The sequence below is a fragment of the Bolinopsis microptera genome, chromosome 3, assembly GCF_026151205.1.
Source record: "Bolinopsis microptera isolate Bmic1 chromosome 3, MBARI_Bmic_1.0, whole genome shotgun sequence".
Classification (NCBI taxonomy): Eukaryota; Metazoa; Ctenophora; class Tentaculata; order Lobata; family Bolinopsidae; genus Bolinopsis; species Bolinopsis microptera.
The window spans coordinates 13,257,827-13,271,259 of record NC_087074.1 but is presented as its reverse complement, the minus strand read 5'-3'; the positions used below and the strand labels follow the sequence as shown (position 1 = coordinate 13,271,259).

General features: G+C 37.0%; 2 protein-coding genes across 5 annotated transcripts in view; one reads left to right on the top strand and one right to left on the bottom strand.

Moving 5' to 3' along the window:
* LOC134813589 (WD repeat-containing protein 81-like) overlaps positions 1-7,511 on the top strand; it is a 55,427-nt gene extending 47,916 nt beyond the window's left edge. For all 4 annotated transcript variants that reach the window (XM_063821436.1, XM_063821435.1, XM_063821437.1 and 1 more), the window contains 5 exons: positions 4,509-4,608; positions 5,761-5,916; positions 6,134-6,322; positions 6,629-6,764; positions 6,936-7,511. In XM_063821436.1, coding sequence (XP_063677506.1) covers positions 4,509-4,608; positions 5,761-5,916; positions 6,134-6,322; positions 6,629-6,764; positions 6,936-7,023 — 669 coding nt within the window. In that variant the 3' untranslated portion in view covers positions 7,024-7,511. The remainder of the gene's footprint in view (positions 1-4,508; positions 4,609-5,760; positions 5,917-6,133; positions 6,323-6,628; positions 6,765-6,935) is intronic.
* Positions 7,512-8,080: 569 nt separating this feature from the next.
* Positions 8,081-12,769, bottom strand: LOC134813539 (G-protein coupled receptor GRL101-like). The gene is made up of 2 exons (XM_063821358.1): positions 12,680-12,769; positions 8,081-10,529 (listed from the first exon to the last, which is right to left on the bottom strand). Exons 1-2 carry the CDS (start codon positions 12,720-12,722, stop codon positions 8,557-8,559), a joined length of 2,016 nt encoding a protein of 671 aa, XP_063677428.1. The 5' UTR covers positions 12,723-12,769; the 3' UTR covers positions 8,081-8,556.
* Positions 12,770-13,433: the final 664 nt, after the last annotated feature.

Sequence of the window (13,433 nt, the reverse complement as noted above, 5' to 3'; positions counted from 1 at the left end):
ACTTAAAGTCCTCCCGACAGAACTTACACGAGTAGCTTATAACTGTACCGTTTGTCGTCTCTGAACTGCTGTGCACAGCTGAATGTGTGTGAATTATCGTTCCGTCCAATATTTCGGTAGTCCCTGTGGTGATCGGGTATGTGATTTTTGCTAACTGATCGAGACGAAATAATATGATCCGCATAAAGCTGATCGTCCTTACAGAAGTGTATTTGAATAGACATATTTTAAATTCTCACCTGCTGCGAATATCAGTAAATTTAAGATCACTGTCGACAGCTGCATTTCTTTTTTGATTCACTTAAAAACCATCTCACTTTTTCCTAAAATCAATGTAGCAGTGTCAGATTATGGTATTGACATTTTCACAACTAAAGATATTTGGCAAACAAAAAAGGTGGTAAAGAGTGGTAAAATTGGCCTTAAGACACGTGGAAAAGTTTGTAAAAGTTGGTCAGCCATAAAGGACACCTAGCGGGACTAAAAAACGTCAAAAATCCTTTGAAAGCTCGTTGTGTCAGTAAATCGATTTTTCAGGCGGATCTGTACTATTAGTGGATCCAGAAAAAATACACAGATAACTCCAGTATCTAGCGGAATTATCTGCAGGTAACTCTAATATTACCTAGCGGAATTATCTGCAGGTACCTCATGTTAGGTTACTCCACCATCCTACGACATGCCTTTCATTTATTTGCTCGATCCTCTGACTTGAACCAGGTGTGTGTGTGTGTGTGTGTGTGTGTGTGTGTGTGTGTGTGTGTGTGTGTGTGTGTGTGTGTGTGTGTGTGTGTGTGTGTGTGTGTGTGTGTGTGTGTGTGTGTGTGTGTGTGTGTGTGTGTGTGTGTGTGTGTGTGTGTGTGTGTGTGTGTGTGTGTGTGTGTGTGTGTGTGTGTGTGTGTGTGTGTGTGTGTGTGTGTGTGTGTGTGTGTGTGTGTGTGTGTGTGTGTGTGTGTGTGTGTGTGTGTGTGTGTGTGTGTGTGTGTGTGTGTGTGTGTGTGTGTGTGTGTGTGTGTGTGTGTGTGTGTGTGTGTGTGTGTGTGTGTGTGTGTGTGTGTGTGTGTGTGTGTGTGTGTGTGTGTGTGTGTGTGTGTGTGTGTGTGTGTGTGTGTGTGTGTGTGTGTGTGTGTGTGTGTGTGTGTGTGTGTGTGTGTGTGTGTGTGTGTGTGTGTGTGTGTGTGTGTGTGTGTGTGTGTGTGTGTGTGTGTGTGTGTGTGTGTGTGTGTGTGTGTGTGTGTGTGTGTGTGTGTGTGTGTGTGTGTGTGTGTGTGTGTGTGTGTGTGTGTGTGTGTGTGTGTGTGTGTGTGTGTGTGTGTGTGTGTGTGTGTGTGTGTGTGTGTAATTGCTGATAATGGCTCGTTTTGGCTTGTGATCTGTTCAACACCATTCATCGAATCTATGAATGTAGAACAGGAGTACGTCTATAACATGACATAACAATGTCATAAGTACACTAAGGACTACAGTCTGGATCTTTAAGACTAACTAGAGACAGCATTATCTGCTCACCGTGTTAAGGCAAAGATCATGAGTGTTTCAAGTGAGACACACGGATAATGCTGTCTTGGTCCCACCTGATGAAATGCAGGTTTTGGACCCTATTATAGACCCATAGTGACGACTCAGTGCATCTTGGTGTGCGTAGTTCTACCGAGAACTGGAAACATCTATGAATTGATAGTATAGCTGTAGTGATGTATTTATAGATGAGAACTGAAAATGGTGAGAAGTGAGAACCACTAAGTCGGGTATAGGACACTAGCGCGGAGGATAGTGGTGAGAAGTGAGAACCACTAAGTCGGGTATAGGACACTAGCGCGGAGGATAGTGGTGAGAAATGAGAACCACTAAGTCAGGTATAGGACACTAGCGCGGAGGATAGTGGTGAGAAGTGAGAACCACTAAGTCAGGTATAGGACACTAGCGCGGAGGATAGTGGTGAGAAGTGAGAACCACTAAGTCAGGTATAGGACACTAGCGCGGAGGATAGTGGTGAGAAGTGAGAACCACTAAGTCGGGTATAGGACACTAGCGCGGAGGAAAATGGTGAGAAGTGAGAACCACTAAGTCAGGTATAGGACACTAGCGCGGAGGATAGTGGTGAGAAGTGAGAGCAAGGATACAAGGGCGTTACTTTCCTAAAAGGGTGGACACGACGGCGAATCACATGACTCACTTTAATTCTCTTTTATTCTGTTCTTTTTATCTTGGAATTTGTTTTGTGGGACGTGTTCCCACGCTCTGAGAAATACCATATTTTTGTTTTTGGTTATCTTGTAATCAGAGGAATGCTGTTCCTGGCTTTTGATAACAGTTCTCTTTAGAATTTAGATTACCAACCAATAAAAATAACAATACTGGGACGTAGCATACATCATAACTCTGTCTCCATATGATATGATCTAGTCTGCATTTAAATTGATGTAGCTCTAGGTATGACTTGTAGGTTATAAATATAATAATATTGGTATGTAGTAATTATAACACTAGCATTACTATTTTTCATGAGAAACAGCATATGTATCAAGGATCAAATCTTAAATTTCTATGTTTAATTCGGAGGAATTTTTGTTAATTTTAATTGTTATCAGTTATCGAGATAAATCGATAAAGATTTTGACCCAATTATTGTCGATAATATTATCGAGATAATATCTCGATACCCTATTTTATGCACATTAATTAATATCTTTTGGCTGCTACCATATTGCCATATTAAATCATCTACCTTATCGGACCTTATTTGGACGGACATTACTTGAACGCTGGAGGCCCTAGCGTTCACCTTAATGTCCGTTCAAATAAAGTCCGTTCAATTAATGTCCGTCCAAGTTAAAGTCCGTTGAATTTTTTTCAAAAATTTTTCCATTTCGAACTTTTTGTCCAGAATATGTCAGTCAATTTCAATAGCTATCATTAAACTAATCTATATTGTTGAATCAATAAAAACAGGGTCAAAGGTATTATAAAATTTTAACAATCTGAATTGTAAATATCACATTATTGCATGAACACTATCTTGAAATTTATCCTCGGCTTCTTCTATCTCCACATTTTCTCTTACAACTGGTTGTCTGTCCAACGATCGTAGTCGTACCGGGCAATGAACGTTGAACGATCCCAACTGCTCTACTAGAGAGATACTTGCAGAATGCCTAAAGTATAGCTTAAGCTTTATCTCTAACCCCCCACTTGGTATAAGCGACTTTCGGTGGCTTATGTCAGCTACGATACCTTCTACCATACCACCCATCTCGATAAAGTAGAAGACAAACCGGGATATCTCCCTGCACGAAAACCCATTTGATGAAGAAGATATGTGATATTATTATTAGATAATGATCAGGTACATATATTTTAACATTTTTACTGATTAAAGAATGCTTTTCTTGCTTACTGTATGAAAAATGGATTTAAAAAACATTTGCTGAAATTTAAAAAACGTCAAAAAAATGAAAAAAATTCGGATTTTTGATGGTTTTGATCGCCTTCTAGCGTTCATATTAATGTCCGTTCATAATTATGTCCGTTCAAGTAATGTCCGTCCAAATAAGGTCCGATAAGGTAATTACATCTGAAAAGACTTTACTGCAAAAATAACATCAAACGAAACAACTCGATTAAAATAAAAAAGGGTAAGGCAAAGACGGTCAGGCAACCAAATGAAAACCTAAAACCGTTTGACAATCATTCACTCCACGGCTTGGTTATCTATAAGATTGTAATTAAAAACGTCAAATAAAATGACTATCATCTGGCTTACGTAATAATAATGATAACTTATTATCAGCAGGCATATTTAGCAGTTTACAAATTTAAGGAAATAAGTACTAGTGGTCGTTTTAACTGAGAGGATTGATGGTTTGAAACTGAGTGAACACACCTCAGTTAAATTCGTCAGCACTAAGTAAATACCCGTCCTGGTGCGTCTTACCCCTGATCTAAACCTGGGTAACTGTAGCGTCGCAGCGACTGTGACAATGTGAAGACCAAGTTAGTCACATGAACATCTAGGCAGTGTTTGATTGGTCTAAGTACGTTACCAAACCCCAAAATCTGCTGCTGAGTTGGCCGAGGAAAATCTTTCAATTTTTGGCTCGTTATAATCTATGTGATTGTCACGGCTGAATGAGATGTAGAACAGGTGTATTACAATAGCGAAAGCACTAAACGATGACTCTCACATGACGCGGTGTGATGCTGGTGTTAACTAGATTCTGGTAATTATTTCACCACATTTGTCCCAGCAATATATAGCAACACCTGGCTTATGTATTTCCTCGAAGAGTTGATATGATCACATTGGGACATGGTTACATTATTACTCAATACTACATTACATTATTACTCAATACCATATAATTGTCTTATACTATACGAGACTGGGCTGTATTATTATTGAGCTGTATTATCACTTCTTAGCTGTGGCGATCAGATCGATATTGTAACTTTAAGTATCTTTTATCCTTTCCATTTCCCCGAGAAGACATAACTATCTTAACTTCCAGTGTACAGATCTAGAAAGACAGAAGGTAGTTTCAAAATACGACAGTAAGAACGCCGTGGTGTTAACCAATCTGCCGCGTGCCTCCAACCGGATCATTCAAGGTAAAATATGCATTGTGCAATTAAAATAGTTCACATGGTTAGCTGGTCCAGATAATAATCCAGTATTCCTTCTAAAATCTGATTCGTACGCTATTTATTAAAGTTTGATGAAAAGCTGTTATAGTTAACACAGTGCTGTGTGATAACTTACTAACTTGAGTTGTAGAATCTAAAACGCAGGTACATTCTGGTGACATTGTGTTATTTCTGGATACAAACCTGCAACTTGACAACGACAGAATCCATCCCTAATAGTAATTTGTCCCTACTATTGCCGAAGGCAAAAATATCGTAAGGAATAAGTAATCGGGTTTAGATATATGAGGTGGAAAAAGGGGGCTACGGTGAAGACAAAAGTCTGCTCCTTCGCGATATAGACCACTCTGCTTTAATTATGTGTATCGGAAGCGTCTGTTATGCTGCGCGCGACGCCATTCATGTGTTAATTATAATATTAATTACACCCGAAGTTTCCGGCCCCTTCGCAAAGTTGTTTTGCGCGATTTTCTGGATTGATTTATTGTTGGTGCGATGCGCTAAATTGTAAATGCTTAAATGGGTCAAATTAATCTTCAATTTCTTCTATACACGAATCCAACTCATTTATGGAAAACATAGCATGTAAATATTTTGCACATATTTTCAAGTCAATCTGCTCGCCTAAAATGAAAATACGATCGTCCGATGCGCCACACTTATTACTTTAAATAATTACATTTATTGTAGGAAAAATTGATCGTGCGTGGTGTAACCGCGGCGAAATTCTTGTCAAACTTGTGGACACAAATTTATCTAATGACCTTATTTAGGTAAAAAGTCTCAATACCTTTACATGATATTATCTGAAGTTGCTTTGAAATCAGTTACAACGATGATAGATACAATAGTGGTTCTGCCGATCTACCAATAATATTAGTAACTTAAAACACAGAAAGTTGCTAAAAGTTAGATTATAACATGGACAGCATAGTATGAAGATAACAACTGGCGGTGCGGGTCTCATAATTATAACATAACACCGCCATAATTATAATTATAAATAAAAAAGGCCTTGAAACCAGGTGTTGATAGTACTTCAGTCTGGGGCTGGAAGTACTTGATCTACTGACCATAAATTAAATGTTTTACATTATAGACCCCTTTATTTTAAAGGCACGAGTGATAGCACTCTGAGAACGTTTGATACCAGAGTAAAAGATGGGGTAGTTATGGAGTGGAAAGTCGCCACACCGTTAAGGAGCGTGCAGATCATAAAGGCCCTGCAATGTGACCCCACCGGAACTTGGGTTGCTGCTGGATTCTCATCCGGTAAGAAACATAAGCTCTTTAGTTATTGAAACTGAAACAAACAGACAACTAGCATATAGCTGTGAACATATTGACAGATCTTCCAATGATTATCAGGAGAGATAACGTCAGTATTAATTATAGTTACATTAACATAACTAGTAGACTATTATAATAATAATTATATTATTATATAATAATTATAACCTTATCTTAACAAAGCTACATTCAACAACAGGCACGATACACGTGTTAGACCTAAGGGTGGGGGTCATGATGCACGCCTTCAGACCCCACCAACAAGACGTGACTAACATCATATGCGGTGACTCAGGGGACGTCTTCACCAGCTCCAATGATACCAACGTCTCTGTGTGTCATTGGAAGAGAGCCAGAACCTTCACCGAGGGTCATCAACCTGACTACAGTAAGTTTAAAGCGACAATAATTGCCTCTGTTCCGATCTTATCCTAATTTTGTCTCTTTTAGTTTTTACAACAGCCCCACGGACGTGAATTTGTCATCTTATCCATTATTCTCTTTTATGTCTACCATAGTCATCTTTTTATACTTTGAGCGAGCTTTATATTCAATTTTTTATCGTTGCCATATGCAATTAAGATTCGAAAAATGTATAATCATGAAAAAATCGTAAATCTATTAAATCATGTAAAATGTCAGTGAAATTGGAACACGGTTTTATTTCCAGCATATAAAACTGCTCCCTTCCCAGAGTACCAGGGTTATCGTGACGGAGTTAATGGAATGTGTTTGTTAGACGATGATCTGATCACGTGTGCCAACTACCGCATAACAACCATATCTCCTGCTGGGAACTCTACGACCAAACTCAGATCTGATTTGTTCAGGTAATTTAGCTTAGCCCTATTTTTCTTCTATTTGTTGTGATTGATTACATGATCGGGGCTTTTTAACTGGAATATCTCAACTTAGGTGTAAATGTTATATCAGTGAAAATGTATTACTTTAAACTCATTCTAATTATTATATTCTTCATTTACTTTAAACTCTATTTTCAGGGGAGGAGTGAGCGCAATGACGGTATCCCCACTAAATAAACTTGTAGTGGTTGGCAGTGATAGTGGCTCTCTCAGGCTGCTCTCTTAGACTTCTAATAGATAGAGTGATTATTCTTATCTGTCGTTTATCTTTATAAATTAACATCCCAGCTCGTTGAATAATTTTAACTTTTAATTTCTAATTGCATTCGGATCAAACAGGGCGATGAACTAACAGTCGATAATTTATTATTTGAAGCTGTAATATAATATGCTATTCAAGTCTGACAAAACGTTTGTACGCTAATCTTTCGCATCACAGCCCAATATTTGTTGCCTCTGAATTTAAAAAACAAGTGATACAACAAGTGATACAGCTCAATCTCACTGTAACAAAACATAAAGTATATGAAACTTTATTGACTGTATCATAATGCGAATAAGAAGTAAGATTAAGACGATCAATACGGTAATGAATATTACGACTCTTGTTTTTAGACGATTTTTGCTAATAATAATATGTTTGACCTTGATTATTTCACGGTGTTTATGGTTTATAAACGGTTAAGTTGTAACATCATGATGTTGATTAATGAATTAGTATGTTTTATTTGTCGATCATGTGTGTTAATTATTGATATTAACAATACTTTTAAATTTAGCATATTTTTATTTGTTCATATCTTAATAAATTTAGTCGATCCTTCCACAAATACCTTCATCTCGACCAATTTATCAAAAATCTTTTCAAACTTGATTGACAGCAATTAAGTGTAAAGAAAAGAAAATATCGAGGTGTGAATATTATAACAATGTGGAGCATTAGTCAACACTCTTCATACGTTGCAGACCTGCCGCGCACGAGTGCGTGGCTGTGTCGTGGCCACGATACGTCTAGTGAAACGACAATGGAGGTCACGACGTGATACAATAATTATAGGATTTTAAGATTAAAAGTATCATTCTTAGATACATTAAACATTTATCATCCATCAAGGTTACACATTTTACCAATTCAACTGTTCATCATGATCAACTCAAAGTCAAGGTTAATGCTAAAAGTAAAGCCCTAATAGATAGGTAATACTAATAGGAACTATAGGAACTGAGAAATAAAGCTAAAAAATTATATTGCATTTGGACACGAAGGGAAACACACAATGTAACTCAGTAAGGCTTGAATCCTTCGTAACTAAACTGCATCTTTAGTGCCTGTAAAACATTTTAAGATTTTAGATAAGCAAAATGTATATAATCATCATAATTTATTAACTCAAACGTAAAGATTGTAACAAAAGCAAAATTTAATCAATCAAAATTCGTAGAATGTAAGTAATTATGGTGAAGGACAAAATCTAAATCCAATGGTGGTACAACTCCAGCGTCTATGATTAAAGCCGTTTCAAAAAGGAACATATTAAACAATAATTATCAGATTTTAATTATCATTCTGATTCAACACGACTATAACACATTTTGTCATGAACTCAACTGTTCATAGTGCTCATCAACTCAAGTTAAACTTAAAGGCTGAAGCCCTTATAGATAGGCAATGCCAATATAGGAATTATAGGAACTTAGAAATAAAGTTATAAAAATTATTGTTCATGTTTGAAACATTTTTATCAAAATATAATAACGATTAAGCAGAAGTGTCTAGTATTTCTGTCGAGAAAACAGTGTTACTGTTACACGTAACACTTTTCTCTTTGTACCCTGTCTCTTTCCCCTTAATACAGCGCTTAAAGCTCTCGAATACGAGGGTAGAATACTCAACCACACTGTCCATTATTTTACTGTCGTACAGCAGGGGGTTTATCAATGAGTTTATCGGGAGAATCACTACCGAAAAGAAGGGATAAAATGGTTTAGCGTCTATTAGCCTCGCGTAGTGCAGCAAACAGATAATGATAAAAAGTATCCAAGTTAAAAAATCAGTTCCAATTATTGCCCCAATTTTCACTCCCAAATTCATCTTTCTCCTTTTAGCCACCTTATCAATTTTGTTTGGAATTGGTGTTGAAGTTGATACCTTCCTTCGGTTCGTATGAATTTTGATACTGATGTAGCAGATACACATGATAAAAAAACAGATAAAGTTTACTAAAAGTATGCTGAGAGTAAACACACTCTGTGGATCTTTAGGGGTGACGAGGTACTTGGAAACACAGACTCCGTCACTCCCATAGTAATGAATACTCGAGCCAACCACCCCGCCGTATCTTTCTGTAAACATAGTCCCAACTAACTTCCGTATCTCTTGCCACGACAGATATGTTCCATTTTCAATCTTTCCGTAGTAAGATTTGAATAGTTTCATGTGACGTTCTTTTGTGATCTTCCCGATAAATATAGGGTTTTCATGGTAGTATAAACTTGTGACAAAGAAATCCTCAAATTGGCTGAATAGTGGCAGGACAGCGACAGTAACTGACGTCCCTAAAATGAAACATGCTGACAAACGTAGTTTTGATTTTGCTAAATCAGAGAATCTACTCTCTTTAGCCACTCTGTTTGATTTGACGGTTAAAACTCTGAATATTGCCAGAGCTGTCATAGCAAAGATTGACATTTCAGAGCCACAAGAACTCATAACCCCTAGCAGTGCACATAGTTTACTTGACATCCACAAATATTTTGTCTTGCAATAGTTGTCTCCGTTCGAAATTTCAATAAAGGTGATGGTAGCTAAATAACATCCCATAATTAAATCTCCGACAGCAATTAATATAATCAACTCTTTGGTCAGCGCGCTCCTAAACCACTTGATCCTGTCCAACTCTTTACCCACTCTGTAAATATTAACAGCATTCATCAGGATAGACAGACTACCAATGACACATGCAGTGATTTTCAAAACTGAGTCCCCCAGAATAAAACGTTCACGTGAGGAGCATTCCTCGTTACACTCGTCAGAAAAGTCCAAGCAATCCACTTTTCCGTCACATCTAGAAGAGATTGGCACGTAGGAAACACTCCCTGAGGTACACTTGAAGTTGTTAGAACAGTTCCTCTCATCACTGCCGTCCTCGCAGTCGTCCTTCAGATCACAGATTCTACTGTAGGGGACACAGTGTGAAGAGTTATCCTCACAACGGAACTTATCAGCACAAGTGTTGTTCTCGGTAAGTGGGCATTGTGCGGGGACAAGGCATTTATCTAGACAACTCAGATAAAGATAAGCTTCCCCATAATACTGCTCACAGTCTACTAAATGTGTGTCGGGGACAGCTATCTCTATATCTGTAAAATTCTCCGAACCTTGCGGTTTGAAGAGGACTGTTTCGCATTGTTCTCCGTCAGCTGATCTCGAGAATTCTTTTTCAATACTCGAGCAGTAAGAAATGCTTTTCAAGCCATTTTCATACGTCACCACATCTTCCCCTGGCTGAGGAAATGTTCTAGAAAACTCACAAATATCTTTCTGTCCTACGCATGTAATTTTGTCGCTGCAAATATCTGAGAGCTTCACCTGACCATCTCCTCCTTTGCACTTAAAGTCCTCCCGACAGAACTTACAAGAGTAGCTCACTGTACCGTGTGTCGTCTCTGAACTGTTGTGTACAACTGAATGTGTGTGATTTATCGCTTCGTCCAGCATTTCTGTTATAGTCCCTGTGATGATCGATTATGTGATTTTTGCTAACTGATTATTATACCACACATAAAGCTGATATTTCATAGTATCTATTTGACCAAAACCCATAATCATGGGTAGAGTGGACCGCTGCCAGTGTCTCTCTTTCCCAAACAAAAGGAAATGATATTAATTTGATTGACCGTTCTCAAATGCAAAATGATACCGAGGATGAAATCGGTCGCTCGCTTTTCCCATTCATTCACGGCTTACGAATTGTAATAAGTTTCGATTGATTACATCAATCAGATGCTGTAAAAATCTCTTTGGGTTGCGTTCGGGTCGATACCTAGTATTTCGGGGTAAGGGTGGTAGTTATTACTTATTGAATTAGCTGAAGTTTATTAAAACTTTATTGCCGAGTACAGCTGCCTCCGGGTAGTTCTTTTTAATGTATTACAATTGTAAATGAATGGGAAAAGCGAGCGACCGATTTCATCCTCGGTATCATTTTGCATTTGAGAACGGTCAATCAAATTAATATCATTTCCTTTTGTTTGGGAAAGAGAGACACTGGCAGCGGTCCACTCTACCCATGATTATGGGTTTTGGTCAAATATCATCTATTTTTGATTATAATGTCAGGGTACTTTAATTTTATATAGTTGAAATACAAAATATAAACTGATATCTTCATCAATAAGGAAGAAGTTTCAACGATTTCGAAATTTTTCCTTTAAAAACATTTTCTTGTGTTTAGGTAAGCATATCAGTCGATCACTGACTGAATATGCCACTTTATACTCATTCAAGTTGGCATTAAATTCATATATAATGACATTAAACTGTCGTGGCAAAGCAGAATTTGTTGGAAATCACGAATGAGCAAAATTCTCACCTTTCGCACGTGCAAACTTTGAGCGGTCGTTGCGTGCGCATCCAATACTGAATCGCCGTAAATTTTTTCATGTTGGTGTTTTATATATAGTTTGATAAGCATGCAAAGTTTCAAAGTATTTCAAAAAGAACTTTAATCACAGCGGCACTCTATAGTTGACAGAAAATGACGAAAACAGCAATTTTCAGTGATTTTAGCAATTTTCTATCAATTTGGGCGTGTCCCCACGTGTGCAACTTTTCGATTTTCAACTTTAAAATTAGCCTAATGCACAATTTATACCTATAGAAAGCAGAACTGAGCTCCACAACCCAAGGCATGGCCCAACACCAGAGAATACTAAATCGCAAAATTGACGTTTTTATAAAATAATTCTTCAAAAAAGCACAAACTTCAATGACAAATATCTTTATGAAGGAGCAAGGTAGAAAAACTTTCTGGTAGATTTTCAGAATGCTTAAACAATTATCTAACTTCAATATGTCCTCAAATCTTGAATAAAATTAATTCTTAATGGTGTAAAATCGATTTTAAAAGTGATTACTTTGTCAAAAATCAAGTTTTTAAAACGGTTAACTTGATGACGTCATCAAGGGGTGTTTATGACGTCAAATAATTTTTTATACAATGTAAACTAAAGTGTAAATAATTATTCGCAAGACCTGTGGTCGGAAATGGCTATATCTTTTATACTTTTGAATATATGGACACTTAAATACAGGCTATAATTTACTGGCAAAGCGTCTATCCCTGAATATATATGTATATCTGTATATTTCCCGACAATCTGTTGTAAAACAGGGGTTCTAGAAAACTCATTTCCCGATGCTCCTGAAACTTGAAACTTTTTTTACAGTCGATTTGGTCAACGTCTAGACGCCCTGAAAAATTTTAGATCTCTAACACAATTTTAACATGGTTTTTAAAGCACCTGAATATGGCGATTTTGGGTTTTTTACCGAATTTCGTATAACATGCTGGCGCGTATTTTGCGCAAATTTCTCAAAAACCTTTACATAACTATTTCTTATTCCTGTCATATTTAAAATTAAATTAGAATGTTTTGAACTTAAATATACCTGCTGAACTACTTTCGATGAGTCTTAATGCTTGAAAAACAATAAAGGGGTATACTAGTAAAGGGGGTATAAAAGTCAAGGCGGTAAATAGTAAAGGGGGTAAATAGTAAAGGGGGTAAATAGTAAAGAGGGTAAATAGTATTGTGAATATAAGAGGCACGGTCATGCTTGCCAGCATTGTGATTTGGATAGACATATTTTAAACTCTTACCTGTTGCGAATATCAGTAAATATAGGACCGTCGACAGCAGCATTTCTTTTTTGATTCACTTAACAACCCTCTCACTTCTTCCTAAAATTAATGTACCAGTGTTGGATCGATTATAGTATTAACATTTTCACAACTAAAGATATTTGACAAACAAGGAAGGTGGTAAAAAGTGGTAAATGAATTGTGGAATTTGCGGCAAGATGTTCCTACTCGAATGAGTCGAAACCGAAAAAACAATTCTAAGATAAGTAATATAAACTTCGGTCCTGGAGGAGGAAAATTAATAACGTCAGTTGTCAGCTCTCGTAACTGTCATTGCAGTTACCGATTGACCCTCTGTGAGGCAAGTAAAGAGCATCGACTATTTGTTTATTATATTTCATTCAAAGAACGTATGTAGTATCAATTGTTTGTCATAATGAGAGGCGGTAAAACTCCTGGTCTGTGATGAATGGTGACAACTGACAATGGCCACCCCATAGCACATGGTAACATTAAAATATATTGACTCAGTTACTTCGCGATCGCTTCCTCGCACTATTTGATATATATTTGTAGTGCAGGATGTTTCAAGACTCTTGTTCAAATTTAACAATTTAATTTTTAATTTTATGAAGGAGCAAAATTAGAAACACCAAAGAATACTATTACTAAATCACAAAATGGGTGTTATCACTAACTTCAATAGCAAATATCTTTAGAAAAGTTATTACTTTGTCAAAAATAAAGTTACAAAAACAGTAAACTTGATGAC